General features: G+C 40.6%; 1 protein-coding gene across 1 annotated transcript; it reads right to left on the bottom strand.

Annotated features, from left to right (window-relative positions):
* Positions 1-12,071: 12,071 nt before the first annotated feature.
* LOC147897519 (cytochrome P450 709B1-like) lies at positions 12,072-14,347 on the bottom strand. The gene is made up of 5 exons (XM_087380930.1): positions 14,010-14,347; positions 13,661-13,887; positions 13,290-13,543; positions 12,786-13,179; positions 12,072-12,610 (listed from the first exon to the last, which is right to left on the bottom strand). The coding sequence occupies exons 1-5, from the start codon at positions 14,344-14,346 to the stop codon at positions 12,173-12,175; spliced, it is 1,650 nt and encodes a 549-aa protein (XP_087237056.1). The 5' UTR covers position 14,347; the 3' UTR covers positions 12,072-12,172.
* Positions 14,348-15,049: the final 702 nt, after the last annotated feature.

Here is a 15,049-nt window from a genome sequence, read left to right as displayed (position 1 = left end):
ATACAACCATCTACCAGCAATACAAAGAAAAAATGAATGAGATGCACTCTCAAAAGATAATCATCTCCAAGCTTGAAATCCAATTGCTAGTGCACAACAATGAGGCATTGGAAGACAACACCAATGAAGCCCCACTACAATGTACAACGGTGGTGTACCAAGAGCTTGTGGTTGCTCTACAAGTGGAAGATCACCTCAATGCATGCGTGCTTATCCAATGGAAGAACTCCAAATGAGGATCATATCTGCTCATCCAACAATCAAATGGGAACATTCCATAGGGACCAAAACTTTGTGCATAATTTTCCAAGACTTGTCCGAAGATGAGAAAAATATATTCTGCCTGTCTACACATGTCGGGTTTATAGCACTCAGGATGGATGCTTTCATTGCATATGTATGCCTCATGGGTAGTCCTCCCCTCAGGATTATTGCTAGTTTGTTGCCATTGCTACAAAGGCCATCACTATTTTTTGCAAGGCATGACATAATCGACATCCCACCCATGCAGCTGATGATCCCATCACACTAGCAAAAAGAAGTGTCGGAACAAGATAGGGCCTATCTCACATCCAACTTCCCATATCTAACCACTCTCTGCCAACCTCATAACCTCACTTACCCTTGTTGCTACCACCCTCTTAACCTTCCCCTAGTTCCATCCTAACATCTATTCATTCCATCGTCTCTTTGCTCATGCCTCTTGCCATTTTCAACTACCCCAACAGTCACAAACTTACGAGCCCCTCACACCTAGCTTCTTCCCATCCCTTGCTAGTCCTACCCTTAAGGATTACCAAGCTGCTCAATCCATTTGCCCAGTTCTTCCCCCCCTTCCCTCTGCTCCCCCTTCCATAACTAACACTCTTTCATATTTCTCCCCATGTCCCCAGATTCTCTCCTTGCCTTGTCATCACCTTCGACACTACTTGTGCTTCCATTAGCAAAAAATGACACAGTATTTGATTTTGAATATCAGCATCTAGATAATCCCATGCCAAGTTCCAATGATGGGTATGATTTTGATGAGATACCACTTCCCAATAACCCCATCAAGGAATTTTGGAGCAAATATCTTGATATGAAAACTCAAGGTGGATGGACCCTGGACAACTTTCCTACCAACCTTTATCAATGTCAAATTAGTGAAGGTTGGACAAGCAAGTTAGATCCACAACTTGATTGGTGCCGTCCCAAGCTCTTTGATGTAATCTTCTTGAAGGAGTACCTATGTGCACCTCCATGTCTCAGAACCCATCCCAAGTTCTATGTAGTTCCACGATGTAAAAAATGGGAAGCCAACATACACACTTTGGATGAAGATCAAACCCTTAATTTGCCAATGATCAAACCATAATCTATTGTAGAATGGAATATCCAAGGCATAATGATCTGAGCACTTCAGTAGCATGAGCAAATAATACGTAGTAACATTGATCGCTTCCTTCGCCTAACTGCTATATTTTGTAAAACATTGGAATTCATTCTGGAGGTCCCATGTTACCTCGATACCCATTTTCCTCCACTTAATTTCAATCCCAATGTTGGCAATCACCTCAACTAACACTTCTATGAATTAACAACTAAAAACCACACTAAACAAGATCCATTTACTCAAAAATGACACTCTTACTTTTCTCTCCCAAACCACTTCCTATACATTGACTTCAACACTTTTCTCTCCCAAACCACTTCCTATACAATGACTTCAACACTCCTAGTTAAGCTAGAGAGGTTGAGCAATGGGTAGTTTAATGGAACAAAACAAATTACAATGCAAAAGCGTACCACCGCCGTAATCCCCACCAACAGCACCAAAAATGTGTAGTCCTAGCCGTGACTCACGTGTCATGGGGAAGTTGACCAATTTTTCAATGCATGGGTTGTCATCCACTTGTGTCCTGCAAGCAGCTTCCAGGTTGTTGCATTGTGACTCCACGAGAAGAATAGGGGAGGGGAGAAGGGATAAGGGATAAGGGAGGGGGATCGGGATGGGGAAGGCAAGAGGAGAGTGAAGAAGGGGGAGAGGGAGTGGAAACAATCACAAGGGCACTATGATAGAAAACAAGAGAACTCAAGACAGCAACTCATGGCAGAGAAAAAGAGAGCTTGTATTCCAAATGTGTGCATACAACAATGAAGACCAAATTCCAACCTTTGGCTATTTATATAATCCACCTTTTGAAGGGAGGGGCAGCCCTATTCTTTCTTACCACCCTCTTTCTTCCTCATTTTTACAAGTCACTTGGGCCCCTATGGCTCTACGGAAGGTTTCTACTATCTTCCTTGCATCCTCTCCCTTTTCTCCATGCTAGCTTGCAAAATATGTCATTGTTAACCATGGCAGTTAATAGAATGGCACTATTGTCCTTCCCCATATCCTTATAGAAGGTTGTGGACAATGATACTACTACCATTTTTCCATTGCATTGGGAGAACCAGTGCCATTCTACCCATTTCTTCTGCCCATTGCAAATGGATACCTTTCAAAGAATGCTTTGACATGATGGGATGAGATTATTTGGGTTCCCTAATTGCATAGAATAAGGCAAGAATAAGGCTTGACATGGAGGACAACTTGGTCTTGATTGCTTGGAATAAGGCAAGAAAAAAAATACAATTTGAGCCCTATGCAAATGTTTCATTCCAAGATGTTTCTTATAAGCACTCTAGGCTCAAATTTAATGATAGATATTATTCAGAAACTATCAAATTTTATTTTAGGTCTTATTCTAGGGAATGGAACTAGTGAGATTCTAGGGAGTGGTGCTAGTGTCGTTCTTCCCATTGCAAAGGGAGAATGGCACGTGTCATTTTCCAAAACCTATTATAAAATATGTTTCATTGCCTGATGTTTATTATAAATAATTATAGGGCTCAATTCTTATTATGGGTATTATTCTCTCACTATTAAGGTTTATTCTAGGTCCTTTTCAAGGGAATGGCACTAGTGAGGTTCTAGAGAATGATAGTAGTGCCATTCTTCCTATTGCAGGGGGAGAATGGTACTATTACCATTTCCCACATCTTTTTGGAGGTTGTGGAGAATGATTCTACTACCATTTTTCCCATTGCATTGGGATCCCATTGCAAGAGGACAATTCTTTGCAAAGAATGCTCTGGCATGATGGAATGAGATTATTTGGGACGACCTGGAACATTATTCTAATGTTCTTGCAAGAATTATTACAATCTCAATCCATTGCTGATCAACGTTTCATCCAGACCTCCATCAATCATCCACTCCTTAGCTCTGTCTCATCACTGACTCTATCAACTCTAGCAACAAATCTCATAAGAGCTTCACTGCCATTATCTGTGCTAGTATCACCCACCCTACCAATGGCTTTGATGATGAATTTCTTGCAGGTCATTATTACATGCAAACTTTGGTCTAGTATCTGGTTCTTGTGAACATGGATAATCTCATCAAGAAGCCTTCCATCATAGCTATCCTCATCTATAATTCATCTAATGGCCTAGCTATTGATGTTTATGATGGTCTGATAACAGCTTCTAGGTGTCCTCCTTCCGTCAAGGTTTGTGGCCCTCCATTTGACATGTCCCAAGACGTTATCCCTCCTTCCAACGCTAGATATTTCCCAATAATGGCCTATCAGCACTCCAATCTCTAGCAACGTTACTGGTCAATGGTTCTCTTTTCAAATGCAAAGCGATATGTCCATGTAGCAACTATTCTTCAGTGGTCTCTACTTGTGAATGGCATAGCATGTAATAGTTCTAATCGCTTCTTTGTCAATTGCCAAAACTTTGTGATGCCCCAAGTAGTTTCAAATGACATTGTCTTTCCTTCTACTTGTGCATTATGCTCCATATATTTCATGCATATACAGGTGTAGCCCATAAAGTTGACCAATCTTGCAATCACGCTTTTGAAGTCCTTTGTGCCTTCTTTGTAGATGTTCCATCTTTCAATCTAGAACAATAGACATCTTCTCATGAGCTTGTAGTGCAGCATATCTCCCTCGCAAGTGAGAGAGGGACTGGATTTTAGAGGATATGCTATGAACAAAAGGCAAAAGATGAGGTCTTTAAACCAATAATTCAAGAGAGACCTGCTCCCCATGTAAAAATGAAATCATGTATATATATTATGTGATGCATGTAGTGTTTGATCTTGGATAAATAAGAAAACACACAGACACATGCAACTCATTGCACATAAAACAAGTGATTGTAAACCACATTTTATTGATTAGTTAGACTTTTAGTCTTACAGGGGAGTGTTGGAAAACGTCTAAGATTACACATAATACATTCACACTCCTACCATGTGAATCAGGCCTAAGGTATCAACTTGTAACCATCACTATCTTGCTTAAGGAATCATCTTGAGCAATACAGCAATTTATTCATTTGTGGCTTTCATGATCTTGTCTTTCTTGTCTCGTTCTTCTTTCATCTCTCACATGGTTTTTTCTATGCAATCTCCCTTTTCAAACAAGTGTGTACTAAAGTCACTCCAACTTAATGATATTAGAATTTGATCCAAAGCTGTGAAAAGTATCTCCCCTTATGGAAAATTGTCAGGGAGAGCCTAACTCGATCCCACGAAGAGTTCACAATGCCAATTGTTGACTAAGATTTCTCCTATTCTCTATCAAGAAGACTGGATTTATTACTATAATGCAAGTCCATGGTGAGGTCAAACTCACAAACTAGTTTCCCAATCTGACATCCAGGATGCCATTTTCTCTTCAAGCAATTGAGTGTCTCCAATTTCAATAGTTAGCGCATTGCTTACAAACTATCTATGGGTACTTTATTTGTGGGACTTAAAATTCTTTGAAATCATGCACGATTCTTAAGGGGGATCAACAAACAACAAATCTCCTTCTCCTAATCTTGAAGAAATAAAATGTAGTGCTGTGAAGAACTATACACAAACTAGAAATGGAGGCACTAACATTCAAAGCAACACAAAAATAGTAGCTCTAATGAAAGGTTTGGGAGAACCAAGAAGGTATAAAAGCAAGCAAGAATAAAATACAAGTATTAAATCCAAAATTAAGCTAAACATCCAAGAATCATATCTTAGAATGGAAGTGCATCTTAGCATAAGAAGCTTGTTTACATATTGCAATGCCAAGTTGTAGGTAGGCCGATCGAGATATCACCAATAATAAAAAAGAATCTTCTTTTAAGCTTCAATAATATTGTCTATAATCAAATTGTACGTAAAGGGATGGGAGAAGCAACCTTACATAGAATAAAGTAGAGCAAAAAGTAAAATGCAATGTTGTTTTATGAAATTGTATGGAAAGCAAAAAGCACAAGTTAGAGTCTTTATGAAATCGTATTGAAAGCAAAATCACAAGTTAGATTTTTTTCCTTTAAATTTTTTAAAAAATGACACATGGAAATTCACAAAAGAAGTTAACAACTATTCACTATATAGCACTACCTATAATAAGGAGGCAGTGCTAATTAAATGTAAGGTTTCAAAGTAGGGTGGAGATGTTGAATTTCAAGCATGAGTTCGTAAGATAATTCCAAGCGGAGCTATAGAAATAAGAATGAAATTTTGTTGGGTTTGTTACTTAAAATAGGAAACTTCTCTCATAGGCTACAATCTCAATCCAACTATAAAATGCATTCTACTTATATATTGTACCATAATACGTGTCTTTTGTAAGTCCATGTAGGAACAATGAGACACAAAATGTAGTTGTTTATTCATAGAGTGGTTACATATATAGGCAATTGCCTCCATGTAGGTAGATCCCAGATCCACAATTATCTCCCTGATTATCTCAATCATTCACCTCCTATGATCACTCACTCATCAAACCAACCTGACACACCTAACTAGAACCTTCTAGCACACCTACACTCACACACTTCTTGCATAGGACTCCAATCCCATAGGCACACACACACACACATCAATTTGCCCCTTCATTCCCCCTCACAAATTGATGACCTCATCCCTTAGCAGTAGTACATGGGATGCTCCATGGCTTGCCCACTATCATGTGGCAACACTCATGGCCCCAACCTATGACTCACTCATAGGATTCTTGGTTTACAACTCGGAGATGGACACAGATTATGTATGTAACAAGGAAAAAATCTCGAAAGACTAACAATCATTTAAGGATGGACTATCCATGGCAGAGAACCATTATTGACCTCATACACAGATAACTCAGAAAACATATGGATCCTTACCCTTGTCAGATTTGACTTGGGTAACCAGTGAGAGCTTGAGTTTTAACATTCTCTGGAAGCTATACTTAGAGCATCTTCCATGTGCTCCAAACACATGCTCAAGATGAGTCCATGTAGCATGAGTAGTCTCACATCTATTAATGTGATGAATAAAGGAATCACTCAAACCAAGAGCAATTATAGCAAGAGCTTTTTCATCTTTTGGAAGCCATGAAGCTTCTCCTTCTCTAGTTGTAGGTTTAGTTTCTTTGCCATTTGCTACCTTCCATATTTCCTTTTTCATGAGAATAAGCTTCAGTTTTGTTTGCCAAGTGTGGAACCCCTCTCCTTCAAACTTATCTATTTTCAATTTGGAAGCCATTTAGGAAGGTCTTACCAAATTAATGGCAGTGTCTAATCCCTTTACAAAAGGTCAATTTTTTTGAACAAAAAAATCACCTTCACCATATAGATGCAAATTGCAAGATAACAATTCTGAAAAACCTAATTGTTTGGCATAATTATAACCAGTTGGCTTCTCCCACAACCTCTTAACTAGAGTCTTCTTCACCTTGTACTTTGTCTTTGTAGTCTTCTTGATGTTGGAAGAGCTTTGAGAACTTGAGGTTGGCATGTTTGTCAAGAGATTAGCACCAACTAAACTAACATTCTCTGAACTGAAATGACTTACTTTGAACTAATTTTTGGAAGAATAATCTGTGAGCTGAGTAATTTACTCCTCAAGCATTTAGTGTAGCATAAAAAACTCCAAAAAATACACTAGAAATGCTTGCAGAGTACATGTAAACTTGGAGGATGAAATTCAACCAGATGAGAGCAGCTCTTTGAGAGCTTTTGTTGCGCAATGAAAGATATAGGACTAGAGAAGACCCAGTACCAAGCTTGGGCGAAATGTCGCGTCAAGTCGCCATAGCAAGAAGCTCCAATGTCGACTAGTTTTTTCATTAGTACGCCTCAATTACTCAACATTTGCCTTCATATTTGAGCTTTGGATAGCTCTTGGTGTTGCCCAACTTCCTCTGAGAGGAATTACCGAAATGTAACTCCAACAGGTCGCATTTCAAGAAATGGCACGGTCTATAAATATTATCAGCACCAGCTATAGGAGCACTAACTTCACAATTCCTCCGAGGTGGACGTGCACCCTAGTGAGGGGAAGCTACAGTAGAAAGGGCTTGGGAAATGGTGGCCTGTAGGTGGAGAACAAGCTTAAGGAAATTCAGGAAGGAAGGAAGGAGAGAAAATCTTCATTTGGGGAAGATGAAGAATCTAGAAAAATCTTAGTGGAATCCAAGAGGACTCAAGGAGGCTCAAAGAAGAGAACTCAAGGAGGCTCATGGAGGCTGAGTGGCTCCGATACCATGTGTAAGTCCATGTAGGAACAATGAGACACAAAATGTAGTTGTTCATTCATAGAGTGGTTACATATATAGGCAACCGCCTCCATGTAGGTAGATCCCAAATCCACAATCATCTCCTTGATTATCTCAATCAATCACCTCCTATGATCACTCACTCATCACACCAACCTGACACACCTAACTAGAACCTTCTAGCACACATACACTCACACACTTCCTGTCTTTTCCTCTCCTTTCTCCTCTCCTTTCTCCTCTCTTTCCTTCTCTCTTTTTCTCTCTTTTATCCTCACCTTTTCTCTCTTTTTCCTTTCTCTTTTATCCTCTCTTTCCTTTTCTTTTCGTGGTAATTTTCCTCTCTTATCTCCTCTCTTTTTCTCTCTTTTTTTCTCCTCTCTTTTCCTCTAATTTTCTCTCTTTTATCCCCACTTTTTCTCTCTTTTTCTCCTCTCTTTTCCTCTCCTTTCTCCTCTCTTTTATCCCCACTTTTCCTCTCTTTTTCTCCTCTCTTTTCCTCTCTTTTCCTCTCTTTTTTTCTCCTCTCTTTTCCTCTATTTTCCTCTCTTTTCTCCTCTCTTTCCTTCTCTCTTTTTCTCTCTTTTATCCCCACTTTTCCTCTCTTTTTCTCCTCTCTTCTCCTCTCCTTTCTCCTCTCTTTCCTTCTCTCTTTTTCTCTATTTTATCCTCAGCTTTTCTCTCTTTTTCATCCTCTCTTTTATCCTCTCTTTTCTTCTCTTTTTGTGGTAATTTTCCTCTCTTATCTCCTCTCTTTTTCTCTCTTTTTTCCTCCTCTCATTTCCTCTATTTTTCTCTCTTTTATCCCCACTTTTCCTCTCTTTTTCTCCTCTCTTTTCCTCTCTTTTTCTCTATTTTTCTCTCTCCTCTTTTCCTCTATTTTCCTCTCTTTTCTCCTCTCTTTTTCTCTCTTTTTTCTTCTTTTTTTCAATTCATTAGTAATCTTCTTTTTTTCTTTTCTTTAGTTCATCATGTGACCAAGAAGCTCTTTAGCCTCACCTGATCTTCGGGAGACCATCTTTCAGGAGTTATATAACCTTTTGGGGCATCCTCCCAGTCTTGGGGAGTTATACGGCTACATGACGGGTACTTTAAACAACCCCCAGGAGTCGGCACTACAAACTCCAAACCACCCCAACCCCACACCAGCTGAGATTACCCCAGTGGAGTTGAGACAGCTCAGCTGGCTACAGAGCTGAGCCCCTTCCCCCATGCCGTCAGGAGGCCCTGCTGCCTCGCAGAGCCATCGGTGTACTCCCGTGCAGTCGAGACTCGGTTCTCTAGCTACGAGTGGTCTGTGTAGTCCCGTACAGTCGAGAGTCGCTTCTCCAGCTATGAGTGGCCAGCATACTATAGCTCGACTCAACACGGTAGCAGGCGTAGTAGCAAGGAGAGCGGTGGGGGATGCATGGCACAATGCTTTGGGAGAGGAAGTGGTGGGGACGGGGATGATTCAGATGATGCAGACCTGCCAGAGGGTGATGATACGATCTACTATGACATCACTCAAACAGGAGGCATCTTGATGGATGCACAGGGGAAGGACATCATGGCCTTCATGCACTCTGTAATTGCTAACAGCTACATAGATTGCTTTATTCACTACAAAGACCATCCAAAAAAGGTTGGCTGATGAGACCCTCATTGCTGTTCGCTCTAGGTATCCCAATCCCCCAATGTTTAGTTCACAGATAAATGGGCCAAGTCAAAGATTGTTACGATACTTAGCAATAAAAGATCTTCGCTTAAGAGGCAGGAGATTGCCAGGCTCGAGGGAGGTCAACCACCAAGGGGCCTGCCCCACATCGCTCACAAGCGTGAGTGGAAGAAAGCAATGAAAGCAGCGAAGGTGGACCCCAGTCTGTAGCATATGGAGGCACGAAGGATCCAAATGGAGCAATATGAAAGCATGCATTTTGGAGCAGGGGTGTTGAATCATGGGAGGCCCAATTTGTAAGTATCGATCTCAAATTATATTGTTTATGTAGTTTATTAGGAGGTTGTTTCTTTGTCCTAACTCCTCCGCAAATTGTGTCATCTTGCAGCTTGATATCATGGGCAGGTACACTACTCCTATCGAGATAGCCTACCACCATCACCATCGTAGAGGAGATACATGGAGGTACTTCTATGATGACGGGTTGATTACTGAGGAGCAGTATATTTGGGCTACTGAAGCGCCCCTCTCGGTATTTGAAAGTAATTAAATAATGTCAATATTATAAGTAAAGATTTGATTTTTCATACATTGATACATGTTGTCCCTCGTTTACAGGGCCCTACAGAAGAAGATGAGGAAGAAGGAGGCACAGAAGGGAGCGAGGATGCGGAGAACTTAGATTAGTTGTAGAAGTAGTACTAGCTACTCTTTTTTGTACTTAAAGCCACTGGCTTGGCTTCGTGTCTCTTTTGGATATACACTCCTCTTATTTTTTGTACTTGAAGCCATAGGATGTGGCTTGGCTTCGTGCTATATGTACATACAAGCACTTTTTGAGCTATGAATTAATATACTCTTTTTATTTTTTTAGCTTTCAATTTTCTTATGCAACATTCTATTAATTAATGCTTTGTGAACTAAACGTTTTGGAGTTGTAATGTTTTATTCGGAGTTATAATCGTCGGCTATAGACGTGCTTGCAAGAGTGCTAATTAAAATGCGGTTGGTTGTAAGAGTTGAATTGCACAATGTGAAAATGGGATTCTTGTAACTACATAGCATACACAACATTCCATTCAAGCACACAAAATTCTACCTTTATTAACAAATAATATTATGTAGAGCGTCTATAAACGCATCTATATGCGCATCTCTCTATTCAAAAGAGCACCTATTTGCGCGTCTATAGATGCATCTATAAACGCGTCTATATATGCATTTATGTACATGTCTCTATGTTTAAGAGGACGTCTATTTGCAATTTTATAGACACATCTATATACGCGTCTCTCTGTTTTAGCAGAGCGTCTATTTGCACGTCTGTTTGTTATATAGATGCGCCAATAGATGTGCAAATAAACACACCTGTAAGTTTTTTTAAAAGTTATGGAAACGCATCTGTGTGTACGTCTGTAGGTGCTTTGTCTTGTTGTGTAAGCTAGGACTTTTATAACCTACGTGAAATTGATTGAGGAGTGGGTATTACTAAAATGTAATGGTCAGCTACCAAAATTATGAGAAAGTAATTAAATAATGTCAATATTATAAGTAAAGATTTGATTTTTCATACATTGATACATGTTGTCCTTCGTTTACAGGGCCCTGCAAAAGAAGATGAGGAAGAAGGAGGCACAGAAGGGAGCGAGGATGCGGAGAACTTAGATTAGTTGTAGAAGTAGTGCTAGCTACTCTTTTTTGTACTTAAAACCACTGGCTTGGCTTCGTGTCTCTCTTGTATATACACTCCTCTTATTTTTTGTATTTGAAGCCATAGGACGTGGCTTGGCTTTGTGCTATATGTACATACAAGCACTTTTTGAGCTATGAATTAATATACTCTTTTTATTTTTTTGGCTTTCAATTTTCTTGTGCAACGTTCTATCAATTAATGCCTTGTGAGGTGGTAGATCTGTTAACAACCTTAGATAATTTTATTGGATAGGGTTTACTCCAATTCCTTTTTTTTCCTCTTTGAATTGAATTTATGAAGCTCTTACCAAGAAATGGGTGAGGAAAAACTCAATAAAATAATTTTTAGTAGAATATAGGAAAAGAACTTGCCAAAGAAGCAATCATGCTAGGTAGTTTGGACAAATAGTAGAGTGAATACAATTGGAAAGGTCCCATTCTTATGCGATAGACTTGCCATAGATGCCTCAGAGCCTCGAAAGACTTACCTCACCATTTCCTTAATTGCAAAAATTCTAAAGCTATGTGGCAGAAGGTTTGTCATGTGAGAAGATATAGACCTTTTAATTACATAATGACCTTGTTAAGGGATGTTCAACCTTAATTGTAGGGAAATTGGTCAGAGTTGACGCTTAGTTTTATGATTTACTTGGTTACAAAGAAATGCCATGGTGTCTATTAAGGTTTTTATTGATGCTCTACTTTTGACATCTCATGGTTGTTGTCTTCAAGCTTGGGAGAAAACTATAAAGGAATGTGGTGGATTCAATGAAAAGATTATTAAAAATATTAAAAAGGATGTAGCCTCAACATGTGACAATATCCTGGCCACAAAGGACACTTGGAATTCGCTTAGGGATATCCATGAAACCTTCCAGTAGCAGTAATAACAACACTTGATGAAGCAAAAATGAAATTGGGTGTTTTTCCTTTACTTTGTGAGCCTTTGTTTTGTTTTTTGGACTAACCTTTGAGTCTTGTAATTATTGTTTTGTAAGTTTCTACGTCACCAATAAATATACCCCCTTTTGAATTTTTTAAAAATTGACATACCTCTTAGAACTTGTATATGATACCTTTACCGTAAGTGTGCATTTTGGAGAAATGCACGAGTCCTTAACAAGCACTAGTGAGATCTAATGACTAAAGGTGTAGGATTGTAGGCATGCCACACACCCTACCCTCAAACATTCAACATAGGTGGGAATGCATTGCCAATGACACCTTCGACCAATGCATGTGTGTGTGGGAAAAGATTCTAGAGTGAGTGAAGAATGAGTTGTACTCCATGCTTGGGCCTCATGGTAGCGGCATGTACTGGAGCGTGTCTGTAGTTTGGGGAGAGCTCAAACTTGAATCGCTGCAAAATCGACACCAGTATCACCTTCGCTTCCATCACAGCGAAAATCTTCCCTATGCAACTACGCGGCCCTGACCCAAATGGCAGAAACCCGTAAGCATGCTTGCATGCCTTGGAAATTCCATTGCTGAACCTCTCTGGCCTGAATTCGTCTGCATCATTGCCCCATAAATCTTTGCGCCTGTGAATATATATACATGGAATCATGAACCCCGTCCCTGAAGGTAGGATGCGATCCCCTAGCTTGAAGTTTCCTTGATTTGGAATTGAAACGCGATGGCCAAAAGCTGGAACCGGTGGGTACAGCCGCAAGGACTCGTTCAAAATCATCCCCATCTGTACATCAATCAACCCCGAGAGCATATATTATTACGCTGGGGATCTGAGCTTACTACCCATGATGATAAGCTTAGGGCAGCATGTGGCACACACAGAAATAGATAAACACTTTCGAGTCCCATAGCTTAGTCTACTATATGATGAGTGGAGTAAAAGGGCAGGAAAGCGTTACGATTTTCAATTTGTTGAGCTGGTCTGCTTTGGGTTCTGCTTGCTTTCCACAAATTTCCAGCACTTCCTGGCGGGCTTGCTCTTGCCAGTCCTGGTTGAGAGCTAGCAATACCATGGTCCATGACAGTAGATTTGAAGTCGTCTCGCGTCCGGCAAAAAAGAAAGTCTTGCATTCGTCTATGACCTCCTGGGTGGTAAGGCCTTTGCTGCTGGTGTTGTGCTTCGGCTCTTGATCCGGTGCAGCTAGCATCAAACCCAAGAGATCCTTCCCATACGATAAGGCACCACCATCATGAGAAACAGACTTGCGGCGCGACTCCACTATGTCACGAAAATCTTCGTTGATGCTTCTCTCCAGTTTTATGCACTCGCGATTCTGGGCAGTAGGTAGAAACCTGTCACATAACGTCCGGGCATTGGTTTGAAGTTCTTCATGACAAAAACGAGCTAGGACTAATAGATTAACAAGATTCAAGCTAAGCTTGTTCGTGGTCGAGAGACATACCGATACCCTGGAATCAAAGTATTCCAAATACGAAGTTTTGACAAGAGATGAAGAAGGAGCACTTGGTTTTCAAACACAGTTTTCCCTTTTTCATAGCTGGAGCCGAAGGATGTGCGAGCAATAATGTCCGCCGTGGCATTCTTGATGTCCTGTGCAACTTCAACCTCAGCCGAGTTCCCTCCACGTTTGTCTATCTGCTTCTCCCAGGATCGAACCATTTCTAGTGCACTGGTGGACATGTCCGCAACCATTTCCTGTGGGTAACACGTAGCGCTTAGAAACTAGAGAAAGTTGGTCTTAGCTTCGTAACAGACATTTGGTTAGACAGTATTGAAGCTATCTAAGGAAGCGTACGCAATAGCGAAGCTAACCTTGAGTTTTTCGACAAAGAACGCAGGACGAAGGATGTTGCGTTGATTGTGCCAATCTTCACCATTCGCGAGAAGAAGGCCATGGCCGATCAACCTTTGAATGGACTCCGTGGAGGAATGAGGTCTCTGGAAGTGCTTCACGTCGGCAGATAGGAGACTTTTGACGTCCTCGGGATTCCCAGCAACGAGAGTGGGTTCAGTCCCCCACCAGAATACGAAAGTGTCAGCTAGAATAAGCAAAGGAATGGGAAGTCAGGAGTCATCAACCTCGGAATAGTGTATAGAGCCCAAAAGCGATCCAGAGGCAATGGAGAGAGCAAAAACAGCGTGGGTAGGAGGAGTAAATTACCTGCGAATTGGGAGAAGAGCTTGTGGTGGAAAGGGAGGATGCGCGGGAGGAGGAGGGAGTGGTGAGAGGGGGAGGGGAGGTCAGAGAGCTGGGCAAGGGCGTCGAGGCGTTTGATGTTGGGGAGGGAGCCGAGGAAGGGAGTGTAGGGGAGGACGGGGAGGTGCTGTTGGAGGAGGGAGCGACGAAGGGAGGAAGGGCGCCAGAGGTAGAAGTGGAGGAAGGAGAGAAAGAGGGAGGAGAGGGAGACGCAAAGCAAAGAGACGAGGAGGAGGACGCCATAGCCATAGCCATAGCGAGAGCCATGGAGGGGACTAGGAAAGGAGAAGAATGAGTCCATGTTGTCGCCTTCCATTTCATATTCATTCTCATCTCTATCTCTATATATAGATAATACAATCATTGAAATATACAGGGATTTCTCCTATGAATCTTCCCTTATCGTTTCTACATCACCTTTGCTTCCTCCTCCTCTTAGAGTCAAATCTCTCTTTATTGGCATGCCAAAGTTAAATGTCTTTTCTATGTAGGGGGATCGTGAAAGTCAAATGTCTAAGAGTTGTTTTTGGGTTATGTATCTATGGGGATCTTGGAATGTCTAAAAGACGTTTTTGGGTTATCTATCTACGGGGATTGTGAAAGGCAAATGTCTAAGAGTTATTTTTGGGTTGTCTATCTATGAATGCAATGATAGAAGGATAACCTCAACGTGATTTAAGGGTAAGGGTGAGGTTGTCACATCTCCTTTGGCATTTCATTGAAATTTTCACTTTGTCAACATCATTGTAGCTATTCACCATCCCATATTAATCTACACAATTTCACCTCTCTTAATTCTTCTAAAGTTCTACAAAAAGTATCCTAAGAGCTTCTTTTACCAAGTTTTTTTTCTTTTGCAGTGTCATTTTATAACCATGCAACTCATTTCTAAACATGTTAATATGGGTTATTTAACAACAATGGGATTGGTCATGTCACTTGAAATTTCAGACGCCCTTGAATTAAAGAACATTTAATATCTTGCTAGTAAAGCGTTCATAATC

The sequence above is a fragment of the Dipteris shenzhenensis genome, chromosome 10, assembly GCF_047967505.1.
Source record: "Dipteris shenzhenensis isolate YYH24624 ecotype China chromosome 10, Dip_SZ_1.0, whole genome shotgun sequence".
Classification (NCBI taxonomy): Eukaryota; Viridiplantae; Streptophyta; class Polypodiopsida; order Gleicheniales; family Dipteridaceae; genus Dipteris; species Dipteris shenzhenensis.
The sequence above is the reverse complement of the archived record's forward strand: the minus strand, read 5'-3'. Positions and strand labels throughout refer to the sequence as shown.

Bases quoted from the DNA above. Each gene is read 5' to 3' on its own strand.
- LOC147897519 (XM_087380930.1), bottom strand. From the start codon at position 14,346: ATGGACTCATTCTTCTCCTTTCCTAGTCCCCTCCATGGCTCTCGCTAT. The intron at 13,888-14,009 runs GTAATTTACTCC...TGCTTATTCTAG, and splicing joins GCTCTTCTCCCAATTCGCAG to CTGACACTTTCGTATTCTGG. The intron at 12,611-12,785 runs GTAACGCTTTCC...ATTGATGTACAG, and splicing joins AGCTCAACAAATTGAAAATC to ATGGGGATGATTTTGAACGA.